This window comes from Gopherus flavomarginatus, chromosome 8 (assembly GCF_025201925.1).
Source record: "Gopherus flavomarginatus isolate rGopFla2 chromosome 8, rGopFla2.mat.asm, whole genome shotgun sequence".
Taxonomy (NCBI): domain Eukaryota; kingdom Metazoa; phylum Chordata; order Testudines; family Testudinidae; genus Gopherus; species Gopherus flavomarginatus.
In genome coordinates, this window is record NC_066624.1 from 105939031 (window position 1) to 105960499 (window position 21469).

The 21469-nt window shown below is 45.6% G+C and overlaps 1 protein-coding gene across 1 annotated transcript in view; it reads right to left on the reverse strand.

The window, feature by feature from the left end:
- Positions 1–20105, reverse strand: part of KNG1 (kininogen 1) — a 30173-nt gene extending 10068 nt beyond the window's left edge. The window contains exons 1-8 of the mRNA XM_050963729.1: positions 20074–20105; positions 16417–16564; positions 13105–13215; positions 12472–12556; positions 8019–8191; positions 6171–6278; positions 2511–2592; positions 118–290 (exon numbers count right to left, since the gene is read on the reverse strand). Of these exons, the coding sequence (XP_050819686.1) occupies positions 118–290; positions 2511–2592; positions 6171–6278; positions 8019–8191; positions 12472–12556; positions 13105–13215; positions 16417–16564; positions 20074–20105 (912 nt within the window). The remainder of the gene's footprint in view (positions 1–117; positions 291–2510; positions 2593–6170; positions 6279–8018; positions 8192–12471; positions 12557–13104; positions 13216–16416; positions 16565–20073) is intronic.
- Between the last annotated feature and the right edge of the window lie 1364 nt (positions 20106–21469).

A 21469-nucleotide genomic window follows, 5' to 3' on the forward strand; every position in this document is an offset into this window, starting at 1 on the left:
TTCAAACCCAAATCTAAACCATAACCCTGATTCACCATATCCTTGGCCCATCTCTAAGAAATATTGAGAGGTGGTCCTAAATAAAATTGAACATGAAAAGGAAAGAGGAATCCCAACCTGCACGGTGGCATATGATATTGCTTCAGCTTTATAATAGAAGTCATCATTGCTCTCTTCGTTATACTTCTCCAGGGAAGCTCTCAGTGGTTCCTCCAATTCTGTACTGTCAGTTGGGATGGGCTTTGGACAGCCAGCACAAATGGAAATGCGAGGAGGTGCAGTTTCATCAACTGAAAGAAACAGCAGGGTTCAAGTAAATCTAAGGAACAAACGATTCAGTGTGCATTGGGCTTGGGCGAACCGTCGAGGGAGACATCTCTCTCTGCCAGGCCTGGCTGTGTTTGAGTCTGCTAGGGTGGGACCTAAAATATTTTGGGGCTTGATTTGATAGATGTTTGTGTTGTAACATCAATGAGGTGTTCAGGAGAAAGCAGAATTTAGGCGCTGAGGGTCAAAGAGTGCATTTGATAAATACACTGCTCCTCATGGAAATGAGAGTACAAATTGAGGGTGGCAAGTGGACTGTTACAGGAGAAACATCTGAACTTGGGTGATGGGCTGTACTAGAGGAAACAGGAGGCTCCTTTCATCCCTGAAATCTATGAGTGCACACTATGTGCAATGAGTGATTGTAGTTTGAAGAATTTCATAATCAATCCTTGAAGCAAAACAAGTCTATGAATGGGTGAGGAAGCAGAACATGATACATGTAGTGACCCTGTACCTGCAGATCTAAAGTCTTGGAATGGTAACAATCTATGTCCTAACAGAAGACTAAAAAGAAGTGACAACAGACAAAATGGTCTGGTCAGAAGTATGGTGTTGGGTAATAATGAATCAGGTGTAGGTGGGATAATTTACCCCTGAAAAGAAATTGTTTTCAAGTTTTCAAATTTAAGAATCAAATGAAGGACAGTGATGTAACATGAAATAAAAACAGCGATAGTGCTAGATGAATTCTTGAGTCCAGTTGACAGGCTCTGAGAGCACCAGCCAAAGTGGGTATGGCTCTTTGATTTAAGGAGGTGCTGTACATACAAAATCAAGTTGTGAATGTGGAGTAATAATTTGTGCATGTTAAAGGGGTTGTTCCTCTATGCCTTTTTTTTCCCTTTCTTCATATATCTGTATCTTTGTGAAAGTTCTTTAAATCGGTGGTTCTCAACCTTTCCAGGCTACTGTACCCCTTGCAGGAGTTTGATTTATCTCGCGTAGCCCAGTTTCACCTCACTTAAAAACAACTTGCTTACAAAAATACAGACATAAAAATACAAGTGGCACAGCACACACTTACTGAAAAATTGCTTACTTTCTCATGTTTGCCATATAATTATAAAATAAATTGATTGGAATATAACTATTGTACTTACATTTCAGTGTATAGTATATAGAGCTGTATAAACCAGTCATTGTTTGTATGAAATTTTAGTTTGTACTGATTTCAATAGTGCCTTTAATGTAGCTTATTGTAAAACTAGGCAAATATCTCAACCAGTGGTCCAGGGCCCCCTGGGGGGCCGCCAAGCAGGGCCAGCGTTAGACTCACTGAGGCTGAGGGCAAAAAGCCAAAGCCCCATCACATGGGGCTGAAGCCTGGGGCCCTGAGCCCCACCACACAGGGCTGAAGTCAAACCCTGAGCAACGTAGCTTTGTGGGGGCCTCTGTGGCATGGGGCCCCAGGCAATTGCTCTGCTTGCTACCCTTAATGCCGGCCCTGGCTTTTATATGTAGAAAACCAGGGGTGTGGCACCGGTGAGCAGTGGAGTTTTTATAGCATATTGGGGTGGGCCTCAGCAAGAAAAATGTTGAGAACCCTGATCTAGATGAGATGATGTAGCCCCTGGAAGACCTCTGCATACCCCCAGGGTACATGTACCCCTGATAGAGACCCACTGCAGCTCTACTTCTATTTGTAGGGGTAGATCAGATCTCCTGGGAAAATACAGTTCTTTTGGAAACATAACAGACAAAACTGCTTACTGAAGATACTATGTGATAATGACTTCTCTTTAAAGGATATCTCCTGTGATAGTGGTGATGGTGCAGGAGGAAAGAAATAATGGTGTTTATTTTATCTGTAAATAAAGTTTAGAGGGAAAAGTATATTCTCTGAGCTGCCTTGCTGATCTTCATGGTGGGTTTGACCTTGAGCTCAACCCTGCTGATCCCCATTCAGGGTTCAGCGGCTAGCTTCACATGTCATAGACATATGGCAGAGTAAAGATCAGAGAAGAGAACTTTCCCCTGCATTTTCAATACTTGTAGGAAAAGAGAAAATTATCTGTTAATATTCCATTGTGGGGGAAAAAGGCCTTATTGTTTTGCTGTGCCAGCAGAGTAGCTTTTCCCCTTCCATGATTTTTTTAGTTTCTTGGCATTTTTGTTGTTCTTCAGTTTGTATTTGTAACCGACTGTTAACATTTGTGAATTGACAGATGGTTTTCACATACCTGGAAACTTGCATTTCTGTGCAACATCCACAATTGTGTTATTAAGATCCACATAGGCCTTGGCTTCACAGGTACCTATATGCTGAGTTGGGGGGAAAAAAAGCTCTTTGTTTTCTCTTAGAAATACTTAAGAAGCACATTTGTAAATATTTTGATGCCCTCCTTCACAGCAAACAAACGCTGGGTTGTGCAGAGAGATGAGAGACCTACTTGTGCTGTCTTTTACATTAGTCGGTCTCCACTGTCTCCAGTAACTTTTCTCCTGATCTATGCTAGTGTGAATGAAATCAAGATCAGGTTCAGTGATTTCTGATCAGGAGAAAAGATGATCTTGGGAAATCTTTTTGAGAAAATGGGAAGAGGTCTTTATAGATAGATTTTGATAAAAGATTAATGGGACTGGTTTTGAGTTGGTCCTGAAAGATACTGAACAACTCCCTTTGACTTCAATGGGAGGTCAGAATGCTTAGTACCTACAGAATCATACCCTTGGGGTATGTCTACACTGCAGTGTAAGACCAGGGTTCAAACTCAGGCTCAAGCCTTACCCTCTTCTGTCTACACACAAATCATGCTAACCCAGGGCTCAGACCCAGGACCCCCCAGGCATGGAGGGCCTGAGTCAAGCCAGGACCCAGGATTCAAGCCCCATTTCTTTGCTGTCTAGATGCAGGCCCACTGGAGTCATGCCCATGAGGTTCTGGGAGCCTGGGTCCAAGCCCTGGGTGAGTGCGATTTGTGGTCAGACAGAAGGGGAGTTAGGCTTGAGCCCGAGTTCGAACTCTGGGCTTACACTGAAGTGTAGACATACCCTGAGAGGCCAGTCTTTCTAATACTGCTGTGAACAATTTCCAGGGCGCACGCTAGTAAAACTTGCAGCATAAGATAGCAATTCAGAACTACTGGAAACGTGCTGAAGGGACTTGCTTATCCTGCTAATACCTACCAATGAGCAGCTAAGTTCAATGGTTCAAGTATTATATGGCTAAGGCCCAGTCTTACAGGCCATTTGTGGGTCGATCTTACATGCCATTACTGGTAGCCCTCCTGAATACGTGTGACATAGGCAGATATCCCATTTGACAGATGGGGAAACTGAAGCTCAGACGGGTTAAGTGACTTGTTGAATGTTAAGAGCAAGTCAGTGTCAGAGCCAGAAATTGAATCCAGATAGAAGAGGGGGGCAGGGTCAGACTTTCACTATGCAGTCATTGCTTATCCTTTCCATCAACACTTCTAAAATTGAGTAGCATTCTCAAGGTACCCATGAGCAACAGGAAAGGTATTCTGCGGAGGCGCTTGTTGGGAACAACTAGTTTTTGGTGAAATATGAGTTTTGGTAGCATGGTCTTTTCCATCCACAAGACAATTTTTGCCACCACTAGCCCCAGTTAGGGAGAAGAAGAATGACTGTTGCAACCATTCTCCTGAAAGATGTACCTATAACCAAGGCAGTTGGTAACTTATGGCACAGCCTAGCTGGAGCATGTGTATTTATTTATCATATCCTTAGAAGTTTTCCCATACAGACTGCAGTGCAGATAACAGTAATTTAGCAACTTGCTTTTCCTAAGAAATATCTGCTTGAAGCATTTGAATTTCCACATTACTGCTCTCTCAGTGCAGCTCCCTTGGCCAGGCTGCATAAGAGAATTTGCAACACTTCAGGGGCATGGCCTTTTTAGGCTTTGATTCAGCAAAGGACTTAAACATGTGCTGACATCCATTCCTAAGGAACATGGCACTTAAGCACATGTTTAACTTTTAAGCCTGTGGTTAAATTCCATTGACTTTAAGGATATGGCTACCATGGGCAGTAAGTTATATAACCATGTGGTGCCTGGGCACCAGCAATATTCAGAGCCCAGGGGCCCAGCTCCACCAATGTTTGGGGCCGGGTCTCCCCACCTCGGCCCCACCGGCTGCTGCCTCCCCCAAGTGTCCCCTGGCTCCCCCTTGCTGGCCCTGTGCATGTCCCAGGGCTGGAGGGAGCAGAGTGTCTGTGCAGCTCCATGCTTCCTCCCTGCAGCAACTGTTGCCGCAGGGTCCTAGTGCCCCACACGTCGACTGCCAGGGCAGACTGACTCTGAGCCTGCCCTTCCACCTCAGGCACTTCCCTTTTCTGGTGAGACTCTCCGCCAGCACAGGCCCCCCCGCCCCAGTCACTGCTTCTGCCCCATGCTGGGCAAGGAGGCAGTCCCATCCTTCACTCCCAGTGAGGCTACAGTCAGGGACAACAGCAGGGGAGGAGGCTCACGCAGCACCCCCTGGTACCCACCATGGGGGAGGCGAGGGAGATTCCTGGACCTGAGTGGGGCCCAAGGAGCACATGCAGTGACAGTGGTGGCGGTGAGTGTGCTGCTGGGGGGGAGCAGGAAAGGGGGGCTCCTCCCCCACAGCTCGCTGCTGCCAGCAGGGAAAGGGCTGGGGGGAGTCCTCCTCTCTGTCCCCTGTCCTGGAGCAGCCTGCCTGCACCCCAAACTCATCCTCAGCCCTGCCCCACCCCGGAGCCCACACCCCTAGCCAGAGCTTTCACCCCCCCACCGCACCCGCAATCCTCTACCCTAGCCCTGAGCCCCTCCAACACCCCAAACGACTTATCCCCAGTCCCAGCCAGAGCCCTCATCCCCCTGCACTCCAACCCTCTGCCTTAGCCCTGAGTCCCTCCAGCATCACAAACCCCTCATCTCCAGACCCAGATAGAACCTGCACACCCCTCTGCACCACAACCCTCTGCCCTAGCCCTGAGCCCCTCCCACACCCCAAACACCTTATCCCCGTCCCAGACAGAGCCCTCATTCCACTGCACCCTGACCCTCTGATCTAGCCCTGAGCCTCTCCAACACCCCAAACCCCTCATCCCCAGCCCCAGCCAGAGCCCTCACCCTCCAGATTCCTACTCTTGTCCGGAGCCCCTCTCACATCCCAAACCCCTCATTCCCAGCCCCAGACAGATCTCTCACTCCCTACACCCTAATTCTCTGCCCCAGCATCATGAAACCCTCATCCCCAGCCCCACCCCACAGCTCTCAGCCCACACCCCAACCCTCTGCCATAGCCCTGAGCCCCCTTCCACACCCCAAACCTCTCATCCCCAGCCCCACCACTGCATCCCCTCCCTGCCCGAAACTCCCTCCCTGAGCCTGCACCCCCTCCCTCCACACCCTCTCCCATCCCCAAACTCCCTCCCAGCGCCTGCACCCATCCTGCACCCCAGACCTCCTCCCCCACCCAAACTCCCTCCCAGAGCCTTGGGCAGTTGGGGGGCGGAGTTTTGGGGGGGGCAAGTTGAGGTGGGGGCACCACCAAAATTTCTACAAACCTGCCACCCATGATGGCTATGCTGCAATAAAACACCCATGGCTGACCTGTGTCAGCTGACTTGAGCTTGTGGGGCTCAGACTGCGGGGCTATAAAATTCCAGTCTAGACATTTGGGCTCGGGCTGGGACCTGGGCTCTGGACCCAGCCAGAGCCTGGACAATTATGCTGCAATTTTATAGCCCTGCGACCCAAGCTTCATCAGCTGACATGGACCAGCTGCAGTGTAGACATACCTTAAGTTAAGCAGGTGCTTAAATACTTTGCTGAATCAAAATCTTAGTAATTAATTACCAACATAAGGAGCTGTTTTGATAAACTGTACGTGACCACCACTTACGCCTCCAACAATGGGTTTGCACTCAGGACTTAAATCCTGAAAATTATTCTTGGTGCAACTAGTCTCCTTGACTTCATATTCAATTGCATAATTCCATCCAGCCACCACCTGAAACAAATATTTAGGAGATAATAGTTTTTATTTCAAATATATATTGAATTAAATAAAATCACCAAATAAATAGCAAGAGGATAATACTTTGCCCATCTGTAATGCCTTCCATTCAAGGGTTTCACATTGCTCTGCACTCGTTAAGCCACACAACAGCCCAGTGCAGCAGGAAATTATTCTTCTCATTTTACAGTAGGGTAAACTGAGTCATAGGGGCTAACTGTGAAATTTGTAACCAGATCCAGGTTCAGATTCCAATCCGCTCCCACACCCACTTCACAGTGCAGGGTTTCTTACATCTTCCTTTGAAGTATCTGATACTGGCTACTGGACTAGAGGATACTGGTTTGATCTGGTGTGGCAATTTCTATGATCCTAGGTATAGCACATGGCATAACAATATCTGAATAATGCAACTTTGAGTTGTAGGTGTCATTTATTATCAGGGGTGCTGCCATTATTATTTACTAAGAATTGTTTCATGCCGTGGGCATTTTCTTCTGTCTTGTTCAGGATTTTAGTCACTTTCTTGTTTGTTAAATGGAAACTTCCAATAATATCTGCTGTAAGGGTGCAGTTTATCTAATCCACATGAATCCCAAATACTCTGACTTTATGAAGTGAAGTTCTGGAAAGGAGGGGGAGGCAAAATCCATCCCCCAGCCTGGACCCAGGATGCAGCTCACTGTTTGTGGCTACTGCACCCAACTCACGGAACAGCAGAGTAGCCTTATCCGCTCTGTATCACAGCAGACCAAAATCCCATTGACTTCATTGGATCAGGGCCCATATGCAGAAGTGATAGGGATGCCGGATCAACATAAAAATACATAATAATCCTTCCTCAGTCCATCTCAAGGAAATCCTTTAATTTATTCTAGTCTGACATGAAGACTGTTTAGCATGCGTAGGTGGTATAGCAATCCCCTCTCTAGCTGCTCCACTGCAGCCCCCCTTGGATTAAGGAATGTGTAGGCCCCTGTGTCTTGCAGCTAAGGTGATCAATGCCATTAACAAATAAAGAGTGGAAATTGGTTTCTTAATACAATTGATTTGGTTCATGATATTTTGAGCAAGTTAAACTGTTGCTGAAACTGACTTGTGGAACAATACAAAAAGATAAATGCATTAAAATATGCAAAGGAAAAGTAAACTTAGATTGCGTTAAGTTATATAATACTTAAAATCAAATCAGAAACATATCCTAGAGCTCTCTCATACCGATGCCTAAGCTGAGTCCCTGGCACAGATATGTAACCCTTTCATGGAACACAAATTGACATGGAACTTTGAGGACTTGAATGTGCATTTCTTGTACACTCAAAATTCCCACTGAAGATCAAAATGAAAAATGCACTTCTGTCTCACAGCCAGAGTGTGGGCTTTTTATTTTTCTGAACCACTTTCTTTAGCCTTGTCTAAACCACAAAATATGCCAATTGCTGACGATATACGTTGGTGATGTGTACAGCTGTACCAGTGCTGAACCCTTTAGTTGAAACTGGAGACAAGGACAAACTATGTTCAGTAGCAGTTCAGAAGCCATGTGTAAAACCACTGAAAAAAACCAGGCATTTAGCCTTTTGTCCCTCAGTGTCCCCATCTATAGAAGTTAAAATTGTTATTTTTATATTACATATTTTACTATCGTAAAATGGAACTAACTACAGTTAGATAGAAGGTACTTTGGTTTTTTATATCTTTTATAAAATAAAGAAAAAAATCTGATATACAAACCTGCCTGGAGGCTTTTATTATTTCACCAACTTCAAAAAGGGAGGATTGGTCACTCTGTTTATTAAAGATCCGAATAGCATATCTCAAAATGGGTAACAATTGTAGGCTGTCCCCCGGTATGGGATGATAGCATCCAAGACACGGGACATGGGAAAGAGTCACCTTTCCTTCAACTGAAAAAAACACAAACCAACCAAAAAATTCAGCTTTTTGCTTAATAAAACAGCTTCAGTTGTTTAGCTCCCAATTTTTTTTTGTGAGCAAGCGAGAGAGTTTAAGGAAGAATCCTCATTCCTTTTGATTGGCGAAGAGCTTGAGCAGCAAAATACAGATCCAGATTTCAGCCCCCCGTGTTCAGAACCAGACTTTTTGGCTCAGTTCAATATAGTTGTATGGGGCACCTTTGACATCTGGATCCAGATCTGAGTTCAGATGCCAAAACCTTCACCCACCCAAGTTCAGGAGTCTTTGGATCTAAAGTTTAGTTTCTGGCTCTTCTCTACTTTTAATGTGAAAATACAGCATGCAGCTTTGAAACTGTGCAACAGAGGAAGTCATCCATCAGCCCCAGGCAGCAGCTGCAGGGAAGGGAGATTCCCCAGGAGGTTGTGGTTTTTACCAGAGAGTTCATAGTCAATGTGCAGCAGCTTGTACTCCACACCACACTGCAATAGAAAACTTGACATTACAATTTCAGATGGCACCTTTTGAGATGGGCCATCGTGACTCAGATCTCCCCTACAGATGCAGGTCCAGCTACTCTTCAGATGCATTGTCTGAATTGCCCCAGCGTAGGCTGCCCACCACCTACTAAGTGAAATCAACTTTCAGGCACCACCAAGATGGGCTGGATTTGAATAGGCAATCTGGAAGGAGGAGGCTCCAGATTCTGTTCCCTGCCACTAATCTTATTAGCCCCCTTTCCTGCCTTGTAAGCAGGAGTTGGATTTTCATAAATTAATTTCATAGTTCAGTGCATACATTAATTTCATAATTCAGTGACCTTGAGAGTCAACGTGAGACAATATCAGATCTCTGTGGAATTTAAGTAAAATCTGTGGGCCAGATCCCCTGCTGGTGGGAACGATGCCAATTTACACTAGCCAAGAAACTGGCCCAATATCTCTTTAAGGACAAGTTCTACTAGTGAAGGCTGAGCAATATATCACTCATTAGAGACTGAGCTGTGAAATCCTTCACCAGACTGATCTGATTGTTTACCTCTTCCTGTGGGGATCATTGGACAACATTTTGCTCTCACCAGTGCAAATCTGCAGTAACTCCTCTGTAAGTAATTTACCTACTCCTCCTTTACACCAGTGTAGCTGACCTTATTGTCATTGTGTGCAGTCACAAATCAGAATGCCCCAAAACATCCAGCACATCCTGTTCTAAAGCGACTGTGGCCTTACTCACAATTTTAGCTCTTTTCACGAGCAGTGAAGAACATCTACACTTTTTGCAAAACTGCAGCTGTGCCTCTGATGCTGCACAGCTGATATATTCAATTCAAATGTAGATTTTCAGTTTTCAAAACCATCCCTTCCTTGAGTTAACCAAGGAACGCACATCCCGCTTATTAACCTTCCTGGCAACTAGATGTCACCGTTGCCTTACAAATGCATCTGAAACAAAATATGATGTAGTTGGTAGTAAAATATGGACACTGAAAGAAAGAATCTCTGCTGTGATGCTTTCAATCTCTGTAACTTGTTTCTAGTACAGGAGTTTACACATAAATTTAATCACCACATACGGGGGATGGGGTGGGGAGGAGGATGTGCTGATTATAAGCAGACCATGTGGCACCAACTAGGGTTAAGGTTGCCTAAATATTTCCATTCCATAGGGCCTTTTTCAGATTATTATAATCCTGACAGACTTTTACTTTTTGGGATGAATTTTTCCTCATTTTTTACTCAGTCAGAAGAGTCATTGGGGGTTGGGGGGAGTAAATTTGAGCAAAACCAGTTCAGCCATTTTTGAGTATGAAGAAAGTGAAAAAAAGATACATTTTTGCCCTATAGCAAAGCTTTTTGCTACCTTTATTTGAACATCTGTTGTGCCTCAGGGGGTGGGGATAGAGACTTATAATTTGGGGGATATCCAGTCCATAGGTCACAGATGTACCTTAGTCCAGTGAAAATCAGTTTTGATTTAGCTGAAATGTAAAGGATTAAAAAACATTCTTCATGCAGACTCTGGTCATGAGCGGCAGGTATAAGAGGCCAGGGAGGCTAGGCCTCACCAAACAGGATGTGGCACACCACCCTTTGGAGGCGTGCTGCCGGCACGCCATCTTTGGAGTGCAGCCACTGGAAGGGTGCCCCGTCCATGCTATACCCCAAGACCCCTCTCTCGTGTCCCACTCTTCCTCCGTGGTCCTGACCACACTGCTCCTCTTCCTGTCCCTGCTCTACTTTTTTCCTGAGGTACCCACTGCTTGCACTTCTCCTTTGCTTCCCCCACGGCCCACCCACCTGCCTGTCATCTCTTCACCTCTTCCCCACGGCCCTCTGCCTGCTGCTTGCACCTCTTCACCCCCAGAGGCAGAGAGGTGTGGGCAGGGGGACCCTCAGTGAGGGACGGAGCAGAGAGTTGAGAACAGTGGGTATGGGAGGGTTTTTGGGGGAAGGGGCCAAGCGTGAGCGGGGTCTGGGGCGGAGTGGGGGTGGGCCTCAGGGTGGAGCAGGGGGCAGGACCACACTCTGGATACCGGTGCCCCCCACCACACTTTTAGGGAGCTTCTGGCATTCAGACCCAGCCTCCCCAGATGCGGGAGTCACATGTCACCCATGACTCTGGTTTTCATTACATGATAATAGGTATTTTTAATGGCAACTTTCAGTGTTCCATTGGCACAACACATGCTTGCATAAGAAAGTGGAGTGGAATTTCATTTTTAATGTGTAGTAGCCTGTGGAAAATAATTTGTGAGGTTATGAATAGAATGATGCAGGCTCCTACCTTTAAAATTACCTGAGAAACAAGAAAAGTGAGGTAATCTCTTTTCTTGGAACAACTTCTGTCGGTGGAGAGCAGAGAATATGCTCTTAAGTGAGGTATAAGAGGCCAGGGAGGCTAAGCCTCCCCGAACAGGCTGTGGTGCACCTCCCTTTGGAGGTGTGCTACTGTCTTTGGAGCACACTTTGCCTCACTTCCACTAAACAAGGACACTCCGCCAGAGAAGTAGATTGCATCATGGAATGAATCACCCGAATACTTTGGGAGAACAGAAAAAAAAATGCCCACTAATTGCACACTTTCAGTTGTTAACTACTACCAGACACTAGAACCCATATGGATTATCATCAAACAATTACAACCCATACTTGATGGGGACCATATCCTGAAAGAAATCTTTCCTGAACCACCTCTTCTGGCCTTCAAAGAACCCCCAAACTCATCATTAGAAGCAAGCTCCCCACAGGCCAGGACATGTCAACTCAGGCAGCACCAGACCCTTCTAGAGCAACAGATGGAAAACCTACAAAGATCTCTCCATGGTTATGTTGGTCAGTACCCTCACAACACACCTTTCAAGATCCACGGGTCCTTCATCTGCCTATCACAACATGTGGTTTATCTCATCCAGTGCATCAAATGCCCCACAACAACTATGTGGATGAAACCAGACAATCACTATGCTCTTGAATGAACTCACACAGAAAAATGATAAAAGACAAAAACACCTTATCACCCATAGGCGAACGTTTTTCACACAGCAATCGCTCCACAGCTGACCTATCAGTCCTCATTCTCAAAGGAAACGTGCACAACACCTCCAGAAGATGAGCATGAGAACTTAAATTCATAACTCTGTTGGACACTAAGAAGCCGGGACTTAACAGAGACACTGATTTCATGACTAGGGCCCTACCAAACTTACACTCCATTTTGTGGAATTTGACGATCATAGGATTTTAAAAATCATAAATTTCATATTTGCAGATATATAAATCTGAAATTTCACAGTGTGTAATTGTAGGGGTACTGACCCAAAAAGGAGTTGCGGGGGCGGGGAGAGTCACAAGATTATTGTAGAGGGGGTTGCGATACTGCTACCCTTACTTCTGCGCTGCAGCTGGTGGTGGAGGTGCCTTCAGAGCTGGATGGCCGGAGAGCAACAGCTGTTGGCCAGGAGCCCAACTTTATGCTTAACAATCTGTCCCACCATGTGTTTAGTTTGGTCACTCTGGTGACCTTCTCTAGACCTGAGGAAGAGCTCTGTGAAGCTCAAAAGCTTGTCCTGTCCACCAACAGAAGTTGGTCCAATAAAATATATTATGTCACCCACCTTGTTTGTCTCATATCCTGGGACCAACACAGCTACAACAACACTGAAAACAACAATTTAAAATCACCTGGAAATCTCAACAAAGTTATTTTGCAGTTTGTAGTTGTTCATTTTATTCAATACAACTATATAATGCCACTCTGAGCAGTTACATACCTGGGATAATTCTGCATTCCTGTGTAACATTACTGATTTTCTCAGTCTTGTCAACGTAAACTTGAGCTTTACATTCACCTGATTCCTACAAACATAGATGACACCATTTGTCTTTAAGCCACCTGATGCAGAAATGCAGTTAGCACCATATTTATTGCTGTGAAATACTCCTGTGGTAGTTTATTGCAATAAATAAAACACAACTGGGAAGTGTGACCAATATTTAGTGGACAAAAGGAATACAAACTGATAGCATTTACACCTGTGCAATCCCATTGACAGCAACAAGAGTTGTACAGTTGTGAATGAGGGCATGACTTGACCTGCAGGACCTTAATTGCTGTCATAGCATGCAAGAAGGAATTGCCCAGCTTGACTCTCAGACACCAGGTTGGGTTTGAATGGCTATCAGTTAGGAATAAGTGAGAGGAGAATCAGGCTGCATCATTTTACTTGTAAACTGAGCACATTTCCTCTGCAACTCCAGTGAGAAGCAATAAATATGGAACCCCGCAATACTATTTTCAGAATCACTTATAGCAGAAGTGCACTCTATCGCCAAGAGTCTGGTGTCTTGCTGGTTACATTGCTACTTCCATATACAGAATTTTTTAAAAGAAGACAGACACTTACAGCTTCTGCAGATGCTCTGTAATCACAATCGTGCCAGAGTTTATCTCCCCCAACAGCACAAGAGCTCTCTCTTATTCGATACATCACAAAGAACTGTTTGCCAGGGCCCGCCTGGAGAAAACAAGATGCAAGTCATCATTTGCATAGTGATAAGACAGCAAGTCATTGGAGGGGATAAGGGTTTCAAAGGGCTTTCACACTGAACTGTGTAGAGCAAGGAATGATAAAAGTGTGCTTTAAATTAGCTAATATCTTTATTGAGCAGATCTTCAAAATCTTTCTGATTCAGTAATTAACATATCTAATTATATCATTTGTTCTATTTAGCCACTGCCTAGGTTGTTCCACATACTGTCTCTAGGATGAAAAAATAGTGCAAGAAAGCAGCCATGTTTTCAACTCCTTTGTATCCTAGTATTTCAAGTGCTCTCTGATTCAGCAAATATAAGCTGCTGCTTAGGTGGTCTGCAGCTCTACCATATTGGATTGTGCTTGTGTCAGCCTTTATTAATAATAGATGGGGCTGGTCGGTAGAAGGATGGGATGGATCCTTCTGAGAAAATCCTTGAGATGCTGTTAATGGGATGTTGGTAATTCAGTAGGAAGCACTTCCTCCTACCCTCCAAATTCAATGGTGAATCAATGCCCTCAGGTGGCATCAGAAGGCACTGCAGTTCTTGAAGATGTATCTTTTGGATGGCCATTTTTAGTCACTAGGAATCCTGTGGCATTTAATAATAAAAGATGAGTTGTTATATTAACTTCTGTTCTTGACCAAATTTGAACATGGGGAATTACATTCAGCAGAATTAAACTCTCCCTGCAGTTTCAGTTGGCTATAGCAAGAGGATTATTGTCTTCATTATACCACAGTTAACTCTGTTAAAGTCTAGTTGATTTTAGTGGAGTTATGTTGGATTTGCACTGGTGTTATTGAGAGCAGAATTTGGCCCAGTGTTCTTTCTCACTTCCTGTTGTGCACAAAATAGCAGCTGCAGCTCAGTGATGCATGAAATAATTTCCACAGGCTGTAAAGCAGGATGAAAAAAACACAATGGGCTGAATCCTCAGCTTGAGTCATTGACCTTAATGGAGCTATGCCAATTTATACCAGCTGAGGAGCTAGCCCATAATGGGCCAAATTCTGCTCTCTGTTACATTGGTGTAAATCTGGAATAACTTTACTTTGGCAAGTAACAGATGTAAATGAGAGAAAGGGCTGGCTCCCTATGTTATGTTGTTTGTCATTTTGATAGGGGAGAGGGATAGCTCAGTGGTTTGAGTATTGGCCTGCTAAACCCAGGGTTTATGAGCTCAACCCTTAAGGGGGCCACTTAGGGACCTGAAGCAAAATCAGTACTTGGTCCTACTAGTGAAGGCAGGGGGCTGGACTCCATGACCTTTCAGGATCCCTTCCAGTTCCACAAGATAGGTATAATAATTAATTTCATTATTATTGCCACCAGCTATGTCTTTAATTAGGGCAGGCTCAATCTTCCACTAGACAGCCTTTATGTTTAATTATCTTATCAACACTTAATGTACATGAACATGTAATAACAAGCCATTTACTTGATGAATGCAGCACTGCAGGACAGGTGATAAGAGAAATCTAGACTATATTTAGAAGAAGAATTAAGAACAGATCAAATCTCTCTTGTGAGCTTTGGCAATCCTCCCTCTTGCTCCTCCCTTTCTCTCCCCCCAACATAGACAGATCAAAAATTCAAAGCAACACATCATTCTCACTTCAGATCTTCTGTAAAATTAAATCAGTGTGTCTAGATAAGGAAAGGCAAAGAGTGACTGCAATAAACATGTATACATTAAAATTAAAATGTCCAGCATAGACTGTTATGAATATTAACAATTTGTATTACCAGAAGACTAGAAAGGAATGAGGTATCATTAAGGCTGTGATTCTGCAAGGACTTATGCATGTGCTTAACATTAAACATGTGAGTTGTCTAATTGAAGATGATTGGACTTATGTGCTTAACATTAACAAATACAGTGTTTGCATAATCGGGACTTTAGTACTTGATACTTTGCTCTGGGAGTCTCTTCAAGTCCCTCCACCTTTCTCTAGCAGGAAGTGGTTCATAGCAAGTCTAGAAAACACAGGCAGTATTTTTTACTGTGTTTCCGGAAAAGACAATGTCATCTAGTAGTTAGAGAAAGGGGGTCTAGATGTCAGGATATGTGGGTTCCAGTCCCTCCTGTAGCAATGGCTTACTGTATGACCTTGAGCAAGACACTTCACCTCTCTGGGCTCAGTTTCTTATCTGGGTAAAGTGCTTTGAGATCTTTGAGTGCTAAATATTCTTATTAATATATTATTTCTGATGATCTACATTTTAAAATCCAATGCAGTAGAAAGACATTAATGTTGTTCCCAAGTAAAATAGTGCTTATCATTATCCTTATAGCAACATCATCACTGTGTGGCCCTCAGGAGTAAATACTCTTTTGTTAGACTTGTCACCATATATGAGCAAGAAACTGATTGATGTTTTAGGTAGATATGTGACTCAGGACTGGAGACCATCATAATATTCACAAATGATTCAAAATGTTTCTATCGTTTGTCAGATCAGTTATTTCCAAATAGATTTTCCATATTGCAACCAGCTTTTTTCAAGACAAGATCACATCAAGTTTCTTTTAATAATAAGTATGCTTCTGCTATAGGCCTCAAAGATATGTTAGTATCCCCACGTAGTGACTTTGTATGGTAACAGTGTTGGGTCAGTGGTATAGTTGTGAAAAGAAACCAGGTTTCCTTACTTAGTCCTGCAACTTACTGACCTTTTAGTTCTGCAAGCGAAGGCACTTGAGAGACCCTGCCATATAGTGCAAACACAGGGCCAGATTCTGATGCCATTTCTCATGTTGAGTCGTTCGTTACTCCTTGAGTATCCCCCTTGATTTCAATGGAGCTACTTTACTCATAGATCTTTTAGTACTTTCCTCAACCTAATTAAAAGAATTTAAATTTTTTTTCGTAGGGCCAGATTTTGAACCCTTTTCTCACCTTGGTGAGCATTTCCTGGTAGAAGTAATCTCACTGACAGGAACTGCTTACTAGTGTGAGTAAAGGCTCACTATTATTAAGGAACAGGAGAACTACACAGAACCAGATTCTGTTACCCTTTTTCATGGTGATTAGTACCTTACTCTGCAACCAGTTCCTTTGATATCATTGAGACATCATGCAGACCAAGGTGCGATTCCATGTGAGGGAGATGGGTAGAATCTAGCCATAAGTAAAAAAAAAAATATTCAAAGATGCATTTTGCAAAGTTTACTTACTATTCTCTTGGCTTCCATCACCATGTACAGAGCAAACTGGTTGCCATCTGTTTTGTCTCCGTTATATTTTCTCAGTGCTATGTCCACAGCTTCAAAGACATCAGGGTCATCACAGTCTGCATCCTGGGTTGAGAGAGGCTTGGCTCTGCTAGAGAAAAAACTGCAGCAGAGAACTAGCACAGTGGAAAGTTTCATAACTGGACAAAGAAGCCCCCTCTGAAATGGGGGGACTCTTCCAAATACAAATGAAAAAGGAACCCTCTGGTAGGGATTTAATAACCTCTTGGTTTTTTTTCAGAAGCGGTCGGTAAGTAAACAGGCAAATGGGGTGGGTGGACTCTCATCATATCCTGTTTGCCTAGCAAACAACCCTCTGGGTTTATCCAAACAAAGTTTGTGCAGTCACTTTAATGACACCAAGGTTGTCCACCTGCCATCAAGATAACAGGTAGGCCTCTGCACATTAGAATCACAGGGTTAGATTGTAGACTTGGAAGGGACTTCAGAAGATCATTTAGTCCAACCCCCTGCTCAAAGCAGGACTGATCCCCAGACAGACTTTTGCCCTAGATCCCTAAATGGCCCCCCTCAAGGATTGAATTTATAACCCTGGGTTTAGCAGGCCAATGCTCAAATCACTGAGCTATTCCATTCCAATTAGGTGTGCGCATGCTGCGTGCACGGACATCAGAAACTTTTCCCCTTAGCATCTCCCATCGGGACGGCAGAGGAGCCCTGTAGAGTGGCACCCTTATGGCACTGTATATAGTACCCTGCCGGCCCAACCCCCCTTCAGTTCCTTCTTACTGTCCGTGGCGGCATTGGAACTTGCTCACTCACTTGTGAGTGATCCCTTAGCATTCTAGTTTTACCAGTTAGACAGTTTGTTGTTAAATAGTTAGTAAGTTAGTTCGGTACAGTTTAGTTAGAGGTGACTGGGATTTAGTTCCAGCCGCTTGCGCTACCTGCCACAAATCTATGCCCAACAGCGACCCCCACAACTCCTTTAAGCCCCAAACTCAGAGAGAGAGAGACTTTTGTCTTAAGCAGCTGCCCATGGAGGCCGCATTACAACCAACGGCCCCAGACTGCCCGTTACTGGGCCCAAGCTCCTCGGTGAGCAGTGCCCTGGCATCGGTGCGCGATTCAGCACTGGGCTGTAGAGATCCATGGCACCGTAAATCCCTGGCACGAAGACAAGCTGACCAGCCCTGGCACCGCTCAACCTCCCCGGCACCGGCCAAGCAGCATAAGAAAGGGGAAAGAGGACAATCTCCTCAAAGAGTGACCAAGACACTCAGACAGGCTCCTACACTGAAAGGCAGGACTCTGTTTCCCATCAAGAGCCAGCACCGTTGACTCTGACACTGCAGGCGCCATTGAGTCCAGCTCCTGGCGACTTCAGCGCAGACCAGTGTGTAGAGGAGGTCTTGGAACCCCGCTCCATGCCTGACACATTTGAGGCTGCAAAGGACCTCATTGAACTGTTGGCCCCAATCCCCTCCCATGCAGGGAGAAGCCTCCAGCACCATCCAGATGGGTGCCACTCAGAGGGATACCGGCAATGGTGCACCACTCGAGGTCACCAAGCCGGCACTGCTCACAGCACCATTCCCGTTTGAGCTTGCCTCAGTACCACTCCCCGGCACCGACAACCCCACATGAGGTTATAGCACTGGAGGAAGAAGCACCCTCAGCACCTACACTTTCCCGGCACCATATTCTCTAGGACAGTCCAGATCTTGGGATAGCCAGTGCCGCTCACTATCCTGATCCTCTTGGCACCGGTCCCCGTCCTGCATCTCTTGGCACCCCACAGGGGCACAAGGATCATTGGCACCACCTTGGTCCTCCCCTTCAGCCTCCTCAGACTCTAAAGCCGACTCAGGCCGCTCAAGTTATAGCAGGCATTGGACCAAGAGCATGGTGGTGGTAGCATCACAAAAGACGGGTTCGAGTGTACCCATACCTCGACGACTGGCTGCTGACAGGGTGCTCCAGAGAGCTGGTGCAGTCCCATGTTACACTGGTCAGGGACACCTTTCACAGACTGGGTCTCCTTCTCAACATAAGCAAGTCATCACTCATACCTACCCAAAGGATAGAATTCATAGGGGCAGTATTGGGCTCAGTACAGGCAAAAGAGAGCCTCCCAGAACCCAGGTTTCAGGCCATAGAACAAATTGTCAAAATGATATTACAATACCCCACCACAACTGTGAAGGGTTGCCTGAAGTTAATAGGGCATATGGCAGCCTGTACTTATGTAGTCAAGTGTGCCAGACTGAGGCTCAGACCTCTACAAGCGTGGCTCACATCATGTATCACCCGGCACAAGACAGCCTGGACATGATAGTAATGGTACCCAGGCAAGTCCGAGAGTCTGTACGTTGGTGGATGGACCAACCCGTAGTCTGTGCTGGAGTTCTCTTCGTCACAGCCCAACCGTCACTGATGATAGTAACAGATGTGTCAGATTTGGGTTGGGATGCACACCTAAGGGAACTGAGAACACAAGGTCTGTGGACACAGGACGAGATACCCCTCCATATCAACCTGAAGGAGCTCAGATCAGTTCATCTGGCCTGTCAAACCTTTCACGCCACTTTGCAAGGTCACAGCATGACAGTCCTGACAGACAACACAACCGCCATGTTCTACATAAACAAACAGGGCGGAGCTCGCTCCTCACCCCTCTGTGTGAGGCTCTTCTCCACTGGGACTTCTGTATAGCCCAGTCCATACAACTGGAAGCATCCTACCTCCCCAGGTGACGAATGCCTAAGATTGCCTCAGCAGGTCCTACCACGCTCACAAGTTGTGAGTCCAATCAGATGTCCTGCAGTCAATTTTCCAAAAGTGGGGTTATCCCCAAGTCAATCTATTTACCACCAAGGACAACAAACGGTGCCCTCGGTTCTGATCATTCCAATAACCACAGTCAGGCTCCATATCTGATGCGTTCTTAATACAGTGGGGAGAGGACCTGAAGTATGCCTTCCCTCCAATCCCGCTGACCCACAGGGTCTTGCTCAAGATATGCAGGGACAGATCAATGGTGATCCTGCTTGCCCCGTCCTGGTCACGTCAGCATTGGTATACAACACTCCTCAAACTGTCAGTAGACACCCCAATAGTCATATCCCTGTATCCGGACTTGATCACTCAGGACCACGAGCGCCTTCTCCACCTGAACCTACAGTCCCTGCAGCTCATGGCTTGGAAGCTCCATGGCTGAACTTGATTGAGTGCCAGTGCTCTCAGCTAGTGAGACAGATACTTCTTGGCAGCAAGAAGCCTTCCCCTAGGTCAGTGTACTTGGCCAAGTGGGAAAGGTTCTTTTTCTGGTGTGAACCCAGATGTTTGTTAGTGCTCCAGGTATCTATCCCGGTTATACTGGACTACCTGCTTGGCCTCAAGCAACAAGGCCTATCACGTTCATCCATCAGAGTACACCTGGCGGCTATCTCAGCTTTCCATCCAGGGGAATCTGAGTGCTCAGTATTCACAAATCCCATGGTGGTGCATTTCCTCAAGGGGTTGGAGAGGGTATATGCTTACTCTTGATCACCAGTACCAACCTGGACTCTGAACCTTGTCCTCTCCAAGCTCATGGGCCTACCGTTCAAGCCCTTGGCCATTTGTTCCCTCCTTTACCTTTCATGGAAGGTAGCGTTCTTGGTGGCCATTACATTGGTGAGGAGAGTGTCTGAACTAAAGGCTCTCACCTCCGAATCCCCTTACATGGTGTTTCATAAGGACAAGGTACAACTTAGACCGCACCCTAGATTCCTCCCCAAAGTGGTCTCCGAGTTCCACATGGGACATGACATCTGCCTACCTGTGTTTTTTCCAAAGCCTCACACAAGTTCGGAGCAGCAGCAGAGCGTGCACATGCTAGATGTTCGAAGAGCCCTAGCATTCTACATAGAGTGCACAAGGTCTTTTCACAAATCAACCCAACTGTTCTCGGCCATAACAGATAGAATGAAGGGCCTTCCAGTATCTTCTCAGTGCATCTCATCCTGGATCACAGACTGTATTCGCACGCTCTATGAGCTCACTACGTTCCCAGCTCCTGCAATCACAGCCCATTCGACGAGAGTGCAAGCGTCTTCGACTGCCTTTCTGATTCACGAAATCTGCAAAGCAGCTACCCGGTCCTCAGTGCATATGTTTACAGCTCACTATGCCATCAGCCAACTGGTCAGAGACCATACAGCGGTTGGCAGGGTTGTCCTCTAATCAATCATTGCTTGACTCCTACCCACCTCTGATGGTCAGCTTGGAAGTCACCTAATTGGAGTGGACGTGACCAAGCACTCGACGAAAAAAAGACGGTTACTTACCCCTCGTAACTGTGGTTCTTCGAGATGTGTTGTTCACGTCCATTACAATACCCGCCCCCATTCCCCTCTGTTGGAGTCAATGGCAAGAAGGAACTGAAGAGGGGTTGGGCCGGCAGGGTACTATATACAGCACCATAAGGATGCCAATCTAGGGGCCTCCTCTGCCATCCCAACGGGAGCTGCTAATTGAAAAAGTTTCTGACGTCCAGGCAAGCAGAATGCACACACCTAATTGGAATGGATGTGAACAACACATCTTGAAGTACAATAGTTACAAGAGGTAAGTAACCATCTTTTCTATTGCACAGACCTCTGCCCGTTGAGCTGACAATAACTGATAGCAATAGTACACTGTCATCCTCTCTGTAGACCAGCATGAGATGGGGTTAAGACAAACACGGTGCCAGTGGGTTCATAGATATTTGGTGATTGCAGAGGGGTGATGAGCCTCAGGAATCTTGAATTACATTCCAGACACTAAAAGGGAATATTCTCTAGTGGGCACAGACTCTTCTGCTTGTCCCCCAAAAGTGTAACCCCTTCTGTGCTCTTCCTCCATCCCAGTCCTGTCTCTCTCCCACCCCGGCTCCTTGTCCCAGTTCCATTGTCCTTGCCTATCAGGTCCCAATCGCCACTCGTTAGGCTTCTCATTCCAGTCCCAATCTCCTTGCTCAGGCAGTTCAGATCTCTCCCACTGGGCTCAT